The 19,380-nt window shown below is 39.8% G+C and overlaps 1 protein-coding gene across 4 annotated transcripts in view; it reads right to left on the reverse strand.

The window, feature by feature from the left end:
• Positions 1–94: 94 nt before the first annotated feature.
• nup54 (nucleoporin 54) overlaps positions 95–19,380 on the reverse strand; it is a 34,328-nt gene continuing 15,042 nt past the window's right edge. For all 4 annotated transcript variants that reach the window (XM_014123257.3, XM_014123250.3, XM_014123267.3 and 1 more), the window contains 3 exon segments: positions 1,386–1,505; positions 871–981; positions 95–672 (listed from right to left, as the gene is read on the reverse strand). In XM_014123257.3, the coding sequence (XP_013978732.1) occupies positions 565–672; positions 871–981; positions 1,386–1,505 (339 nt within the window). In that variant the 3' untranslated portion in view covers positions 95–564.

The raw sequence follows: 19,380 nt of genomic DNA on the forward strand, positions 1-19,380 counted from the left end.
TTCAAGCCCAGTCAGAGGCAGATTGAGGGAGGAAGCTGAGCTAGCACTTACGCCGGTTACACTTGGGTAAGAAAGAGATCCAAACACAGGAGAGTCATGTTGAAAAAGGCTTCTCAATGACATTTTATTAAACCATGTTGGGCTTGTGTATAATTCTTATTCCATCATATAAAATATTACTAAAGCAGTAATAAAAGGCGTATTTATTTACAATGTGTTGAATATCGCACTCGAATATCACACCAAATCATCAAACAGTCACATTTTACTGGCTGTCCACCAGACAGTGTGACAGTTTAGATATCTGGGGGTTTTAGGGGCAGTTTCCAAGTCAAAAATGATGCCTAGTCCTGGACTAAAAAGCATTTTTGATTGAGATTCACCATTGAGCCATTAGTCCAGGACAAGGATTAATCTGTGTGAGAAAGCACCTCGGAGTAGGAGACAGACAAACCATAGAAAATACAGATATATGCCTTGCTAAGAAGAGGCATGTCCCTTTAACGTTTGTCAGCAGTGAGAGAGAGATTCAGGGCCATGTGGGGCCTGGGAGGACCTTTGAGGTCAGCCGAGTCTGTCCAAGAGGCCATGTTCTATCAGTTTGATGTCTTCCACGTCGTCTTTGATCACACTGATCAGCTGACTCAGACCCTCCTGCTGCTGCTTCAGGTGCTGTGGAGAGGAGAACGGAGAGACACTCAGTAAGCAATACTGACCAACCACACACACAAAGACACTTAGAACTACTGACGGACTAACGGCAGACCACACACACATCTGTAAGCAGACAGACAAAACACTTCCATAATTTGCGTAAACATATACATTCAGTATGTCCTGCCCATAGAAATAGAATTTTAACAGTCTCACCTGTCTGATCTCTCTGAGAAGGTCTCCGTCCACACTATATCGTTCCTCTGCGCGCACCGCCCCAAAGTGGTTCTGCATCCGGATCTGAGACATCAGCTCGTTCAGACGCCCCTAATAGAGCAATAACCATTTCAAGTACATTTTATAGACATGGTCTTCAAATTACATGAGAAATACTGTACATCCAATAAGAAAAGAGCAGGGTCGTAAAATCTGAATCAGTGAGAGGCGACAGGTAGCATAGCAGTTAAGAGCATTGGGCCAGTAACAGAAATGTCGCTGAGTTCCTGAGCAGACTAGGTGAAAAATCTGCCGATGTGCCCTTGAGCAAGGCATTTAACCCTAATTGCACCTGTAAATCGCTTTGGATTAGAAGAGCGTCTCCTAAATGACCAAAATGTAAATAGGTGGGGTGTCCAGAGTTGCAGTTAAAAGTCAGCTTTTAGTATAGTTACGTAGGGCATGGCGGAGTGCCAGCGTTTGTATGGAATAACCAGATGTTGCAGTGAACTTACCTTGAACTGCGTGGGGGCGTTGAGTTCACACTGGATGGTGTCCAGCTGCACTCTTAGGTGCTCCTCATCAACCTGGATGGCATAACCACTCTTCCTCTGAATCTCCTGCTTGATCAGCACCTAAACACACACAGTTTATACACTATGGCTGTCCCCGGAAAAAAAAATAAAAAAAATCTTGGTGTTTTACAGGTACTATTTAATTTAATGAAGCTGCCAGTTGAGGACTTGTGAGGCGTCTGTTTCTCAAACTAGACACTAATGTAGTTGTCCTCCTGCTCAGTTGTGCACCGGGGCCTCCCACTCCTATTCTGGTTAGAGACAGTTTGAGCTATTCTGTGATTTTGAGCCTGTAATCAAACCCACAAATGCTGATGCTCCAGATACTCAACTAGTCTAAAGAAGGCCAGTTTTATTGCTTCTTTAAAATCAGGACAACAGTTTTCAGCTGTGCTAACATAATTGCAAACAGTTTCTAATGATCAATGAGCCTTTTAAAATGATAAACTTGGATTACCTACCACAACGTGCCATTGGAACACAGGAGTGATGGTTGCTGATAATGGGCCTCTGTACGCCTATGTAGGTATTCCATTAACCTGTTAGGGCTAGGGGGCAGTATTGACACGGCTAGATAAAAAACATACCCGATTTAATCTGGTTACCACTCCTACCCAGTAACTAGAATATGCATATATGTATTACATATGGATAGAAAACACCCTAAAGTTTCTAAAACTGTTTGAATGGTGTCTGTGAGTATAACAGAACTCAAATGGCAGGTCAAAACCTGAGCGATTCCTTTACAGGAAGTGGCCTGTCTGACCATTTCTTGAACTTCTTTTCCATCTCTATCTTTTACTAAGGATCTCTGCTCTAACGTGACACTTCCCACGTCGTCCATAGGCGCTCAGAGCCCGGGAAAAAACAGAATGTCGTCATTCCAGCCCCAGGCTGAAACACATTATCGCCTTTCTCAAGTGGCCGATCAAGGGACTCTGGGCTTATGCGCGTGACCCGACCGCCCCCGCCTTTGTGATTTTTTCCTCTGTTTGCCGAAAAGGAGATTCCCTGTCGGAATATTATCGCTTTTCTACGAGAAAAATGGCGTAAAAATTGATTTTAAACAGCGGTTGACATGCTTCGAAGTACGGTAATGGAATATTTAGAATTTTATTGTCACGAATTGCGCCATGCACGCGACACTTCTTTACCATTTCGGATAGTGTCTGGAACGCACGAACAAACCGCCGCTATTCGGATATAACGATGGATTATTTTGGACCAAACCAACATTTGTTATTGAAGTAGCAGTCCTGGGAGTGCATTCTGACGAAGACAACAAAAGGTAATCAAACTTTTATAATAGTAAATATGATTATGGTGAGTGCTAAACTTGCCGGGTGTCTAAATAGCGAGCCCGTGAAGCCTGGGCTATGTACTTAGAATATTGCAAAATGTGCTTTCACCAAAAAGCTATTTTAAAATCGGACATATCGAGTGCATAGAGGAGGTCTGCATCTATAATTCTTAAAATAATTGTTATGCTTTTTGTGAACGTTTATCGTGAGTAATTTAGTAAAATGTTAGCGAATTCCCCGGAAGTTTGCGGGGGGTATGCTAGTTCTGAACGTCACATGCTAATGTAAAAAGCTGGTTTTTGATATAAATATGAACTTGATTGAACAAAACATGCATGTATTGTATAACATAATGTCCTAGGGTTGTCATCTGATGAAGATCATCAAAGGTGAGTGCTGCATTTAGCTGTCTTCTGGGTTTTGGTGACATTATATGCTGGCTTGAAAAATGGGTGTCTGATTATTTCTGGCTTGGTACTCTGCTGACATAATCTAATGTTTTGCTTTCGTTGTAAAGCCTTTTTGAAATCGGACAGTGTGGTTAGATTAACGAGAGTCTTGTCTTTAAATAGCTGTAAAATAGTCATATGTTTGAGAAATTGAAGTAATAGGATTTTTAAGGTTTTGAAAATCGCGCCACAGGCTGCCAGTGGCTGTTACGTAGGTGGGACGCAAGCGTCCCACCTAGCCCATAGAGGTTAACCTCTTGTGGCTAGGGGGCAGTATTTTCACGGCCGGATGAAAAACGTACCCAATTTGAACAGGTTACTACAGGAAACTAGAATATGCATATTATTAGTAGATTTGGATAGAAAACACTGAAGTTTCTAAAACTGTTTGAATGGTGTGTGAGTATAACAGAACTCACATGGCAGGCAAAAACCTGAGAAAAAGTCAAGCAGGAAGTTGAAAATCTGAGGTTGTAGTTTTTTCAAGTGATTGCCTTGACTGTATCTAGAGCAGTATCTGGAGCATCAGCATTTGTGGATTTGATTACAGGCTCAAAATCACAGAATAGCTCAAACAGTGACTTAGGGTTTATTTTGCACTTCCTAAAGCTTCCACTAGATGTCAGCAGTCTTTAGAACGGTGTTTGAAGATTCTTTGGTGAATTTGAAGGGAATACCAGCTGTGGTAAACTGGTGTCCCATTATAAGGCATGGGCTCAGTCACGCGCAAGGACTTGGGAGCGAGCTGATTCATATTCACTGCTAAAGAGAACGTATAGGTCCGGTTGGAATTTTATTCAAGATATATTATAAAAGCAACCTAAAGATTGATTCTATACATCGTTTGACATGTTTCTACAAACTGTAGTATAACTTATTGACTTTTCGACTGGACTAAGTAGGCATGCGCATTGTGGATTTGGATAGTGAACCTAACGCGCGAACAAAATTGATTATTTGGACATACAGTGGGGCAAAAAAGTATTTAGTCAGCCACCAATTGTGCAAGTTCTCCCACTTAAAAAGATGAGAGAGGCCTGTAATTTTCATCATAGGTACACGTCAACTATGACAGACAAAATGAAAAAAAAATAATCCAGAAAATCACATTGTAGGATTCTTTATGAATTTATTTGCAAATTATGGTGGAAAATAAGTATTTGGTCACCTACAAACAAGCAAGATTTCTGGCTCTCACAGACCTGTAACTTCTTCTTTAAGAGGCTCCTCTGTCCTCCACTCGTTACCTGTATTAATGGCACCTGTTTGAAGTTGTTATCAGTATAAAAGACACCTGTCCACAACCTCAAACAGTCACACTCCAAACTCCACTATGGCCAAGACCAAAGAGCTGTCAAAGGACACCAGAAACAAAATTGTAGACCTGCACCAGGCTGGGAAGACTGAATCTGCAATAGGTAAGCAGCTTGGTTTGAAGAAATCAACTGTGGGAGCAATTATTAGGAAATGGAAGACATACAAGACCACTGATAATCTCCCTCGATCTGGGGCTCCACGCAAGATCTGACCCCGTGGGGTCAAAATGATCACAAGAACAGTGAGCAAAAATCCCAGAACCACACGGGGGGACCTAGTGAATGACCTGCAGAGAGCTGGGACCAAAGTAACAAAGCCTACCATCAGTAACACACTACGCCGCCAGGGACTCAAATCCTGCAGTGCCAGACGTGTCCCCATGCTTAAGCCAGTACATGTCCAGGCCCGTCTGAAGTTTGCTAGAGAGCATTTGGATGATCCAGAAGAGGATTGGGAGAATGTCATATGGTCAGATGAAACCAAAATAGAACTTTTTGGTAAAAACTCAACTCGTCGTGTTTGGAGGACAAAGAATGCTGAGTTGCATCCAAAGAACACCATACCTACTGTGAAGCATGGGGGTGGAAACATCATGCTTTGGGGCTGTTTTTCTGCAAAGGGACCAGGATGACTGATCCGTGTAAAGGAAAGAATGAATGGGGCCATGTATCGTGAGATTTTGAGTGAAAACCTCCTTCCATCAGCAAGGGCATTGAAGATGAAACGTGGCTGGGTCTTTCAGCATGACAATGATCCCAAACACACCGCCCGGGCAACGAAGGAGTGGCTTTGTAAGAAGCATTTCAAGGTCCTGGAGTGGCCTAGCCAGTCTCCAGATCTCAACCCCATAGAAAATCTTTGGAGGGAGTTGAAAGTCCGTGTTGCCCAGCGACAGCCCCAAAACATCACTGCTCTAGAGGAGATCTGCATGGAGGAATGGGCCAAAATACCAGCAACAATATGTGAAAACCTTGTGAAGACTTACAGAAAACGTTTGACCTGTGTCATTGCCAACAAAGGATATATAACAAAGTATTGAGATAAACTTTTGTTATTGACCAAATACTTATTTTCCACCATAATTTGCAAATAAATTCATAAAAAATCCTGCAATGTGATTTTCTGGATTTTTTTTTCTCATTTTGTCTGTCATAGTTGAAGTGTACCTATGATGAAAATTACAGGCCTCTCATCTTTTTAAGCGGGAGAACTTGCACAATTGGTGGCTGACTAAATACTTTTTTGCCCCACTGTATATATATGAACTTTATCGAACATTTATTGTGGAGCTGGGGTTCCTGGGAGTGCCTTCTGATGAAGATAATCAAAGGTATGTGAATATTTATAATTTAATTTCTTAGTTTTATTAACTCCAAGATGGCGGGTTTCTGTTTGCTTGTTATTGGTGTCTTCTGGGCTGTACTCAGATTATTGCAAATTGTGCTTTCGCCGTGAACCTTTTTTGAAATCTGACAAAGCGATTACATTTAGGAGAAGTGTATCTATAATTCTGTGCATAACACTTCTATATTGATCAAACATATTGATGAGTATTTCTGTGATATGTGTGCTCATTGTGCTGATTCACCGGTAGGTTTGGAGGGAAAACATTTCTCAACATTACGTGCCAATGTAAAATGCTGTTTTTGGATATAAATATGAACTTTATCGAACAAAACATACATGTATTGTGTAACATAATGTCCTAGGAGTGTCATCTGATGAAGATTGTCAAAGGTTAGTGCATCATTTAGCTGTGTTTTGGGTTTTTGTGATGCATCTAGTTGCTTGGAAAATGGCTGTGTGATTATTTTTGTCAATGTACTCTAACAATCAAATTTTATGCTTTCGCCGTAAAGCCTTTTTGAATTCGGACAATGTGGTTGGATTTAAGAGAAATGTATCTTTAAAATGGTGTAAAATAGTTGATTGTTTGAGAAAATGGAATTATGAGATTTTAGCGGTTTTGAATTTGGCGCTCTGATTTTCCACTGGCTGTTGTCAAACTCAATCCCGTTAACCTGTTGGGGCTAGGGGGCAGTATTTTCACAGCTGGATAAAAAAACGTACCCGATTTAATCTGGTTACTAATCCTACCCAGTAACTAGAATATGCATATACTTATTATATATGGATAGAAAACACCCTAAAGTTTCTAAAACTGTTTGAATGGTTTCTGAGTATAACAGAACTCATTTGGCAGGCAAAACCCTGAGAGATTCTGACAGGAAGTGGATACCTGATGTGTTGAATTACCTTTAAGCCTATGCCATTGAAACACACAGGGGCTTATTAATGTTTTGGCACTTCCTATTGCTTCCACTAGATGTCACCAGCCTTTACAAAGTGTTTTGAGTCTTCTACTGTGAGATCTGACCGAACAAGAGCCTTGGAACGGTGATGGTCGATTAGACTCTGGCGCTCGAGGTCATGTTGGGTACCCTCGTTCCAATACGTTTTAAAAGAGAATGCATTCGTCCACCTTGAATATTATTCATGTTCTGGTTAAAAAAGGCACTAATGATTTATGCTATACAACGTTTGACATGTTTGAACGAACGGAAATATATTTTTTCCCCTCGTTCATGAAATGAAGTCCGGCGGGCTTAGATCATGTGCTAACAACACGGAGCTTTTTGGACATAAATGATGAGCTTTTTTGAACAAAACTACATTCGTAATGGACCTGGGATTCCTGGAAGTGACATCTGATGAAGAGAATCAAAGTTAATGGATTATTTACATAGTATTTCATCCAACATGGCGGTTAGTCTGTATCGCAAAGCGTATTTTTCTGGGCGCAGTGCTCAGATTATTGCAAAGTGTGATTTCCCAGTAAGGTTATTTTTAAATCTGGCAAGTCGATTGCGTTCAAGAGATGTAAATCTATAATTCTTTAAATGACAATATAATATTTTACCAATGTTTTCTAATATTAATTATTTAATTTGTTGTGCTGACTTGACTGCCGGTTATTGGAGGGAAACGATTTCCTGAACATCAACGCCATAGTAAAACGCTGTTTTTGGATATAAATATGAACTTGATAGAACTAAACATGCATGTATTGTCTAACATAATGTCCTAGGAGTGTCATCTGATGGAGATTGTCAAAGGTTAGTGCATATCTTTAGCTGATTTTATGGTTTTGGTGACGCCTGTCTTTGAATTGACAAAACATTACACACAGCTATTGTCAATGTACTCTCCTAACATAATCTAACTTTATGCTTTCGCCGTAAAACCTTTTTGAAATCGGACAACGTGGTTAGATTAAGGAGATGTTTATCTTTCAAAGAGTGTAAGATAGTTGTATGTTTGAAAAATTTGAATTTTGACATTTATTTGGTTTCAAATTTGCCGCTCTTGAAATGCACCTGCTGTTGATAGGGTGCACCACGGGTGGCACGCTAGCGTCCCACATAGCCCCAAGAGGTTAACGGGATAAGAACGGGAAGGGGTCCCATAGAGGTTAACCTGTTAGGGCTAGGGGGCAGTATTGACACGGCCGAATAAAAAAACGTACCCGATTTAATCTGGTTACTACTCCTGCCCAGAAACTAGAATATGCATATAATTATTAGCTTTGGATAGAAAACACTCCAAAGTTTCTAAAACTGTTTGAATGGTGTCTGTGAGTATAACAGAACTCATTTGGCAGGCCAAAACGTGAGAAGATTCTGTACAGGAAGTGCCCTGTCTGACAATTTCTTGCCCTTCTTGATTATCTCTATCCATTACAGAGGATCTCTGCTGTTACGTGACACTTCCTACGGCTCCCATGGGCTCTCAGAAGGCGGCAAAAAGCTGAATTGTGGCTTTGCAGGCTCTGGTTGAAAAAAAGTAGCGCGTTTGGGTAGTGGCTGGTTACAGTACTGTGAGACTCAGGCGCGTGCCCGAGTCGACCTCATGCTTTGTTTTCTTTCGTCTGTTAACCTAAATGCAGATTCCCGGTCGGAATATTATCGCTTTTTTACGAGAAAAATGACATAAAAATGGATTTTAAACAGCGGTTGACATGCTTCGAAGTACGGTAATGGAATATTTAGACATTTTTTGTCACGAATTGCGCCATGCTCGTGACCCTTATTTACACTTCGGATAGTGTCTTGAACGCACGAACAAAACGCCGCTATTTGGATATAATGATGGATTATTTTGGACCAAACCAACATTTGTTATTGAAGTAGCAGTCCTGGGAGTGCATTCTGACGAAGAACACCAAAGGTAATCAAACTTTTGTAATAGTAAATCGGAGTTTGGTCAGGGCTAAACTTGGTGGGTGTCTAAATAGCTAGCCGTGATGGCTGGGCTATGTACTCAGAATATTGCAAAATGTGCTTTCACCAAAAAGCTATTTTAAAATCGGACACCTCGATTGCACAAAGGAGTTCTGTATCTATAATTCTTAAAATAATTGTTATGTTTTTTTGTGAACGTTTATCGTGAGTAATTTAGTAAATTCACCGGAGGTTTGCGGGGGGTATGCTAGTTCTGAACGTCACATGCTAATGTAAAAAGCTGTTTTTTGATATAAATATGAACTTGATTGAACAAAACATGCATGTATTGTATAACATAATGTCCTAGTAGTGTCATCTGATGAAGATCAAAGGTTAGTGCTGCATTTAGCTGTCTTCTGGGTTTTTGTGACATTATATGCTAGCTTGAAAAATGGTTGTCTGATTATTTCTGGCTGGGTACTCTGCTGACATAATCTAATGTTTTGCTTTCGTTGTAAAGCCTTTTTGAAATCGAACAGTGTTGTTAGATTAACGAGAGTCTAGTCTTTAAAATGGTGTAAAATAGTCATATGTTTGAGAAATTGAAGTAATAGCATTTCTAAGGTATTTGAAAATCGCGCCACGGGATTACACTGGCTGTTGCGTAGGTGGGACGATTTCGTCCCACCTAGCCCAGAGAGGTTAAAAGAAAAATCAGCCGTTTCCAGCTACAATAGAAATTGACAACATTAACCTCTTACATCTAGACGTTCCGCTACCGGAACACCTGCTCCAATATCCAATGATGGGCGTGGCGCGAAATACAAATTCCTCTAAAATCCGAAAAACTTCCATTTTTCAAACATATGACTATTTTACACCATTTTAAAGACAAGACTCTCGTTAATCTAACCACACTGTCCGATTTCAAAAAGGCTTTACAACGAAAGCAAAACATTAGATTGTCAGCAGAGTACCCAGCCAGAAATAATCAGACACCCATTTTTCAAGCTAGCATATAATGTCACAAAAAACAAAACCACAGCTAAATGCAGCACTAACCTTTGATGATCTTCATCAGATGACAACCCTAGGACATTATGTTACACAATGCATGCATGTTTTGTTCAATCAAGTTCATATTTATATCAAAAAACAGCTTTTTTACATTAGCATGTGACGTTCAGAACTAGCATACCCCCCGCTCTTCGTCTGGCTGTCAGTGGCAGCTCATCAATCCCCAACTCGCTCTCTCAATCGACCTCAACACCCAATCTACTCACACGTGCAAATACTCACATTCAGATTTACATATACGCTGTCCCTCCCCTTACCTTCATTGGGCTCTATTATTTACATTTGTGAGAGAAAATGACAATTTTCGTGGTATTGCTTTGTGCACTGACTTTAACGATATCTGGAGAAAACGAACATTGTCGCTGGGTGAGTACATCTGAAAATGTGCTCTCCCGTCCATTGGACATTTTGTTTGCAGGAACTCGCTCCTTTTTACTCGTTCCACTCATCCAAGTGCCGATGTATTTGTGGCATGATGTGAACATTACGAATTTGTGTCACTACCAAAGTCTAATGGTTTTAAATTACTGTTTTGTATTGTCTGGAAACTCACTTGTAGACTTCGCTTGCAGTAGGTCTCATAAAAAAGAGAATCCGTGCAAAGTTATTAAACAGAGGTGCCTAGTTATTCTTCTATTGTTGATATCAGGTAACGTGCAGCCTAACCCTGGCCCTGATATGCAATGTCTCCAAACCCCCTCTGATTTTAAATCAAGATCTGGTCTTGGTATTTTTCATTTAAATGTACGCAGCCTGTTGTCAAAAATGGATGGGGTTAGGATTTGGGCTAAATCAACTGATGCTGATATAATTGTGTTTTCTGAAACCTGGCTCAGCAAGTCTGTTCTTGATACGGATATTTGTATAACTGGTTACAATGTTTATCACACTGATCGGGTTAAGAAAGGTGGGGGTGTGGCTATATGTAAAAACGAAATTCCCTGTAAGTGTGGCAAAGTCTGAAACTATTTGTAAACAGTTGGAATTTCTTGCTTTGAATATTGAGGTTTCTAAGGGTCTTTCTATAACTGTGACTGGCTGTTATAGACCCCCCTCTGCTCTCGGTGATGCATTTTCTTCTTTGACGCACCTCATGTCTAAACTTCTTTACAGTGAAATGATTTTGATTGGTGATCTCAACTGGTGTTGGTTAATGCCGGTGTCTGATGATTTAAAAATGTTTTGTAATTCTATGAATCTTACCCAGTTGATTAACTCACCCACTCGCCCTAATCTAAAATGCCCAGATAAATCTACCCTGATTGATTTGATATTGACAAATGCTCCACATAAATATTCTGCGGTTGGTGTTTTTTGTAATGATTTAAGTGACCATTGTGCTGTTGTTGCTATTAGAAATACTAAGATTTCTAAGTCTAACCCGCGTTTTATTCGTAAGAGAAATCTGAAGTGTTTCATTGAGCAGGCTTTCTTTCATGATTTGTTTCATTTTGACTGGAGCACGATTGAGCTTATCCCTGATGTGGAAACTGCCTGGAAATTCTTTCATGATGGTTTTCTCCAAATAGTAAACAGACATGCTCCATTCCGCAGGTTCAGGGTTAAAGGGAGGGATAATCCATGGTTTTCGTCTGATCTTTCTTGCATTGTTCACGACCGTAATCTAGCCTAAAGCAAGGAAATCGTGTTCTGATGCTGATTGGCTTGTTTTTAGGCAGTTACGAAACAAGTGTTCTCTTCTCAGGAAGGCCAAGTCTGAATATTTTATGTCTGTTACCACTGATAACCTGAATGACCCTAGAAAGTTTTGGAAGGCTATTAACCTGTTAGGGCTAGGGGGCAGTATTGACACGGCTGGATAAAAAACATACCCGATTTAATCTGGTTACCACTCCTACCCAGTAACTAGAATATGCATATACTTATTACATATGGATAGAAAACACCCTAAATTTTCTAAAACTGTTTGAATGGTGTCTGTGAGTATAACAGAACTCAAATGGCAGGTCAAAACCTGAGAGATTCCTTTACAGGAAGTGGCCTGTCTGACCATTTGTTGAACTTCTTTTCCATCTCTATCATTTACTAAGGATCTCTGCTCTAACGTGACACTTCCCACGTCGTCCATAGGCGCTCAGAGCCCGGGAAAAAACAGAATGTCGTCATTCCAGCCCCAGGCTGAAACACATTATCGCCTTTCTCAAGTGGCCGATCAAGGGACACTGGCTTATGCGCGTGACCCCGACCGCCCCCGCCTTTGGGATTTTTTCCTCTGTTTGCCGAAAAGGAGATTCCCTGTCGGAATATTATCGCTTTTCTACGAGAAAAATGTCGTAAAAATTGATTTTAAACAGCGGTTGACATGCTTCGAAGTACGGTAATGGAATACTTAGAATTTTATTGTCACGAATTGCGCCATGCGCGTGACACTTCTTTACTATTTCGGATAGTGTCTGGAACGCACGAACAAAACGCCGCTATTCGGATATAACGATGGATTATTTTGGACCAAACCAACATTTGTTATTGAAGTAGCAGTCCTGGTTGTGTATTCTGACGAAGACAACAAAAGGTAATGAAACTTTTATAATAGTAAATATGATTATGGTGAGTGCTAAACTTGCCGGGTGTCTAAATAGCGAGCCCGTGATGCCTGGGCTATGTACTTAGAATATTGCAAAATGTGCTTTCACCAAAAAGCTATTTTAAAATCGGACATATCGAGTGCATAGAGGAGGTCTGTATCTATAATTCTTAAAATAATTGTTATGCTTTTTGTGAACGTTTATCGTGAGTAATTTAGTAAAATGTTAGCGAATTCCCCGGAAGTTTCCCCGGGGTATGCTAGTTCTGAACGTCACATGCTAATGTAAAAAGCTGGTTTTTGATATAAATATGAACTTGATTGAACAAAACATGCATGTATTGTATAACATAATGTCCTAGGGTTGTCATCTGATGAAGATCATCAAAGGTGAGTGCTGCATTTAGCTGTCTTCTGGGTTTTGGTGACATTATATGCTGGCTTGAAAAATGGGTGTCTGATTATTTCTGGCTTGGTACTCTGCTGACATAATCTAATGTTTTGCTTTCGTTGTAAAGCCTTTTTGAAATCGGACAGTGTGGTTAGATTAACGAGAGTATTGTCTTTAAATGGCTGTAAAATAGTCATATGTTTGAGAAATTGAAGTAATAGGATTTTTAAGGTTTTGAAAATCGCGCCACAGGATAGCAGTGGCTGTTACGTAGGTGGGACGAATTCGTCCCGCCTAGCCTAGAGAGGTTAAGTCTATGTCTGGTAACAGTAATGTTAATGAATTACCGTCATGTGTATTGAAGGACTCTGTTGCTATATATGACAAAACTGAAATGCTGAATTGTTTCAATGAGCACTTTGTATCATCTGGTAGACTGTTTGATTCAGTGTCCTCTGTCTCTGTACAACCTTGTGTTGATGAACCAGTGAGGGCTGGTCAAACTTTTAGCTTTTTGCCATTCTCAGTGCAGGTGGTACATAAGGCCCTGAAATCCTTAGATCAGAGAAAGCCTGCAGGTCCTGATCTTTTGGATCCCTGCTTTTTAAATCTGGCAGCTGATTTCATAGCTGAACCACTTGCATATCTGTTTAATCTAACCCTGGAATGTAATGAAATTCCAAAGATCTGGAAATCAGCATTTGTCCTGCCACTTTTAAAAGGGGGAGATCCAACTCTTTTAAATAATTATAGGCCAATCTCAAAGCTGTCACCCCTGGTGAAAATACTTGAAACCCTTGTGAGTGACCAGCTAAAATAGTTTTTATATACTAACTCTATTTTATCAATGTACCAATCGGGTTTCAGGAAGAAGCATAGCACAATTACAGCAGCCATGAAGGTTTTAAATGATATCACTGAAGCTCTTGACAAAAAACAGCATTGTGTCTCACTTTTTATTGATCTCTCTAAGGCTTTTGATACAGTTGATCATGCTATACTAAGGCAGAGATTGTCGAGTGTAGGTCTTTCAGAGCATGCAGTTGCATGGTTTGTTAACTATCTGTCTGATAGAACTCAGTGCACTCAATTTGATGGGCTTAGGTCTGTTAAATTGTCTGTCTTAAATGGTGTGCCCCAAGGCTCTGTACTTGGTCCTCTCTTATTCACTATTTATATAAATAATTTAGACAAAAATGTCCAAAATGCACAACTTCATTTTTATGCTGATGATACTGTTATTTACTGTTGTGCTTCATCTCTTACAAAAGCTTTCCAGAACTTGCAAACTGCTTTTAATACTGTTCAACATACCTTGTCTCAATTGAAGCTTATCCTCAATACTGACAAAACTAATCTACTGGTGTTTTCTAAAGCAAGAAATAGACCTCTGAACTTTTCACCTATTACTACCTGTCAGGGCAAGGAGATTGAGGTCGTAACCTCATATAAATATCTTGGAATTTTGATTGATGATGGCCTCTTAAAATGCATATTCAACAAATTACAAAAAAATTGAAGCTGAAATTAGGATTTTATTTTAGGAATAAGGCTTGTTTTTCTTTTGAAGCCAGAAGGAGGCTAGTATCAGCTACATTTATGCCTTTACTAGACTATGGGGATATTTTATATATGAATGCTTCCGCTCAGTGTTTGAGATCAATTGACACCCTTTACCATGGCACTTTGAGATTTATTTTAAATTGCAAAACCCTTACGCACCACTGCACTTTATATACCAGGGTTGGCTGGCCTTCACTAGTCACTCGTAGGCTCAGTCACTGGTATATTTTTATTTACAAAGCCATTTTGGGTTTACTACCTTTTTATTTGGGCATTTTTATTGTTCAGAAATGTGGTGGGTACTCTCTTCGTTCGCAGGACTTTATCCTGCTAACTGTTCCAAATGTCCAAACTGAATTTGGTAAAAGGGCTTTTATGTACTCTGCTCCATCGTCTTGGAATGCCTTACAAAATACTTTTAAACTGGAAGAACTTGTCCCGATTGGTATTTTCAAATCACTGATGAATGATCTTGAGACTGATTCCCTGACCTGTCAATGTTTTTAATTTGCTGTTTTTGATTTTGTTATATTCTTTGTTAATTCTATGGTTCTTACTAGATTACTTGTAGTTTTTCATGTTGTTTGTCTAATTTTTGTAATGACTTGGCGCTGCCTATCTTGGCCAGGACGCTCTTGAAAAAGAGATTTTAAATCTCAATGAGCCTTTCCTGGTTAAATAAAGGTTAAATAAAAATAATAATAAAAACATCCGGTGAATTTACTAAATTACTCACGATAAACGTTCACAAAAAACACAACAATTATTTTAAGAATTATAGATACAGAACTCCTCTATGCACTCGATATGTCCGATTTTAAAATAGCTTTTCGGTGAAAGCACATTTTGCAATATTCTCAGTAGATAGCCCAGCCATCACGGCTAGCCATTTAGACACCGACCAAGTTTAGCCCTGATCAAACTCCGATTTACCATTACAAAAGTTTCATTACCTTTGTTGTCTTCGTCAGAATGCACTCCCAGGACTGCTACTTCAATAACAAATGTTGGTTTGGTCCAAAATAATCCATCGTTATATCCAAATAGCGGCGTTTTGTTCGTGCGTTCCAAGACACTATCCGAAATGGTAAATCAGGGTCGCGAGCATGGCGCAATTCGTGACAAAAGATTTCTAAATATTCCATTACCGTACTTCGAAGCATGTCAACCGCTGTTTAAAATCCATTTTTATGCAATTTTTCTCGTAAAAAAGCGATAATATTCCGACCGGGAATCTCCGTTTAGCTAAACAGAGGAAAGAAAACAAAGCTTTCGGTCGACGCGGGCACGAGCCTCACAGTACTGTAACCAGCCACTATCCAAACGCGCTACTTTGTTTCAGCCAGAGCCTGCAAAGCCACGATTCAGCATTTTGCCGCCTTCTGAGAGTCCATGTGAGCCGTAGAAAGTGTCACGTAAGAGCAGAGATCCCCTGTAATAGATAGAGATAATCAACAAGGCCAAGAAATGGTCAGACAGGGTACTTCCTGTACAGAATCTTCTCAGGTTTTGGCCTGCCAAATGAGTTCTGTTATACTCACAAACACCATTCAAACAGTTTTAGAAACTTTGGAGTGTTTTCTATCCAAAGCTAATAAATATATGCATATTCTAGTTTCTGGGCAGGAGTACTAATCAGATTAAATCGGGTACGTTTTTTATCCGTCTGAAAATACTGCCCCCTAGCCATAACAGGTTAACAATGTCTACGCTGTATTTCTGATCAACTTGATGTTATATTTTTTATTTGCTTTTCTTTAAAAAACAAGGATATTTCTAAGTGACCCCAAACTTTGAATGGTAGTATGTATGCATGTGTAGATATTACATACACGCACGAACGCACACACACAAAAGTTTGGATATATCTACTCATTCAAGGGTTTTTCTTTATTTTTACTATTTTCTACATTGTAGAATAATAGTGAAGACATCAAAACTAAGAAGATTCCATATGTGTTATGTAGTAACCAAAAACAAGTTGTAAACAAATCAAAATATATTTTAGATTTTTCCAAAGTAGCCACCTTGATGACAGCTTTGCACACACTTGGCATTCTCTCAACCAGCTTCATGGAATGCATTTCAACTAACTGGTGTGCCTTGTTAAAAGGTAATTTGTGTAATTTCTTTCCTTCTTAATGCATTTGAGCCAATCAGTTGTGTTGTGATAAGGTAGGGGTGATATACAGAAGATAATACGGACTTGGTTTTTTACCAAATAGGGTTATGGCAAGAACAGCTCAAATAAACAAAGAGAAATGACAAAGACATGAAGGTCAGTCAAGCCGGAAAACTTCAAGAACTTTGACAGTGCGGCACAAAAACCATCAACCATTATGATGAAACTGGCACTCATGAGGACCGCCACAGGAAAGGAAGACCCAGAGTTACCTCTGCTGCAGAGGATAAGATCATTCGAGTTACCAGCCTCAGAAATTGCAGCCTAAATAAATGCTTTAGAGTTCAAGTAACAAACACATCAACATCAACTGTTCAGAGACTGCGTGAATCAGGCCGTCATGGTTGAATTGCTGCAAAAAAACACTACTAAAGGACACCAATAAGAAGAGACTTCCTTGGGCCAAGAAAAACAAGCAACAGACATTATACCGGTGGAAACTCGTCCTTTGTTCTGATGATTCCAAATTAGATTTTTGATTCCAACCGCCGTAAATAAATAAAGGTATCTTTGTGAGTCGCAGAGTAGGTGAACAGATGACCTCCGCATGTGTGGTTCCCACCATGAAGCATAGAGGTGGTGTGATGGTGCTTTGCTGGTGACACTGTCAGCGATTTACTTCGAATTCAATGCACACTTAACCACCATGGCTACCACAGCATTCTGCAGCGATTAGCCATCCCATCTGGTTTGCCCTTAGTGGGACTATCATTTGTTTTTCAACAGGACAATGACCCAACACACCTCCAGGCTGTGTAAAGGCTATTTGACCAAGAAGTAGAGTGATGGAGTGCTGCATCAGATGACCTGGCCTCCACAATCACCCGACCTCAACCCATATGAGATGGTTTGGGATGAGTCGGACCGCAGAGGGAAGGAAAAGCAGCCAACAAGTGCTCAGCATATGTGGAAACTCCTTCAAAACTGTTGGAAAAGCATTCCAGGTGAAGCTGGTTGAGAGAATGCCAAGAGAGTGCAAAGCTGTCAAGGCAAAGGGTAGATATTTTGATTTGTTTAACACTTTGGTTACTACATGATTCCATATGTGTTATTTCATAGTTTTGATGTCTTCAATATTATTCTACTGTGTAGAAAATAGTAAAATAAAGAAAAACCCTTGAATGAGTAGGTGTGTCCAAACTTGTGACTGGTACTGTATATTACTGCTCGACTAAAATAATCTTGGTCGACCAACAGCCTAACGACAAAACAATCAACTAATTGGGGTCAGCGATATTATACACACATAGTTAAATAATTAATTTAACCTGTTAGGGCTAGGGGGCAGTATTGACACGGCCGGATAAAAAACGTACCCGATTTAATCTGGTTACTACTCCTGCCCAGTAACTAGAATATGCATAGAATTATTGGCTTTGGATAGAAAACACCCTAAAGTTTCTAAAACTGTTTGAATGGTGTCTGTGAGTATAACAGAACTCATATGGCAGGCAAAAACCTGAGAAGATTCTGAACAGGAAGTGGCCTGTCTGACAAGTTGTTGTTCATCTTGGCTCTTTTTATTGAAGACTGAGGATCTTTGCTGTAACGTGACACTTCCTACGGCTCCCATAGGCTCTCAGAGCCCGGGAAAAAGCTGAATGATATCGAGACAGCCTCTGGCTGAAACACATTATCGCATTTGGCAAGTGGCCGATCAGAGGACAATGGGCTTAGGCGCGTGCACGAGTCGACCATGTGCTTAATTTTCTTTCCTCTTTTTACCTAAACGCAGATTCCCGGTCGGAATATTATTGCTTTTTTATGAGAAAAATTGCGTAAAAATTGATTTTAAACAGCGGTTGACATGCTTCGAAGTACGGTAATGGGATATTTAGAATTTTTTTGTCACGAAATGCACCATGCTCGTCACCCTTCTTTACCCTTTCGGATAGTGTCTTGAACGCACGAACAAAACGCCGCTATTTGGATATAACTATGGATTATTTGGGACCAAACCAACATTTGTTATTGAAGTAGAAGTCCTGGGAGTGCATTCTGACGAAGAACAGCAAAGGTAATAACATTTTTCTTATAGTAAATCTGACTTTGGTGAGTGCTAAACTTGCTGGGTGTCTAAATAGCTAGCCCTGTGATGCCGGGCTATATACTGAGAATATTGCAAAATGTGCTTTCACCGAAAAGCTATTTTAAAATCGGACATATCGAGTGCATAGAGGAGTTCTGTATCTATAATTCTTAAAATAATTGTTATGCTTTTTGTGAACGTTTATCGTGAGTAATTTAGTAAATTCACCGGCAGTGTTCGGTGGGAATGCTAGTCACATGCTAATGTAAAAAGCTGGTTTTTGATATAAATATTTACTTGATTGAACAAAACATGCATGTATTGTATAACATAATTTCCTAGGGTTGTCATCTGATGAAGATCATCAAAGGTTAGTGCTGCATTTAGCTGTGGTTTGGGTTTATGTGACATTATATGCTAGCTTGAAAAATGGGTGTCTGATTATTTCTGGCTGGGTACTCTGCTGACATAATCTAATGTTTTGCTTTCGTTGTAAAGCCTTTTTGAAATCGGACAGTGTGGTTAGATTAACGAGAGTCTTGTCTTTAAATAGCTGTAAAATAGTCATATGTTTGAAAAATTGAAGTTTTTGCATTTTTGAGGTATTTGAATATCGCGCCACGGGATTACACTGGCTGTTGAGTAGGTGGGACGTTTGCGTCCCACCTAGCCCATAGAGGTTAATCAAGATAGAGGTTAACCTCTATGGGCTAGGTGGGACGCTTGCGTCCAACCTACGTAACAGCCACTGCCAGCCTGTGGCGCGATTTTCAAAACCTTAAAAATCCTATTACTTCAATTTCTCAAACATATGACTATTTTACAGCCATTTAAAGACAAGACTCTCGTTAATCTAAC

The sequence above is a fragment of the Salmo salar genome, chromosome 01 (assembly GCF_965601325.2).
Source record: "Salmo salar chromosome 01, fSalSal1, whole genome shotgun sequence".
Classification (NCBI taxonomy): domain Eukaryota; kingdom Metazoa; phylum Chordata; class Actinopteri; order Salmoniformes; family Salmonidae; genus Salmo; species Salmo salar.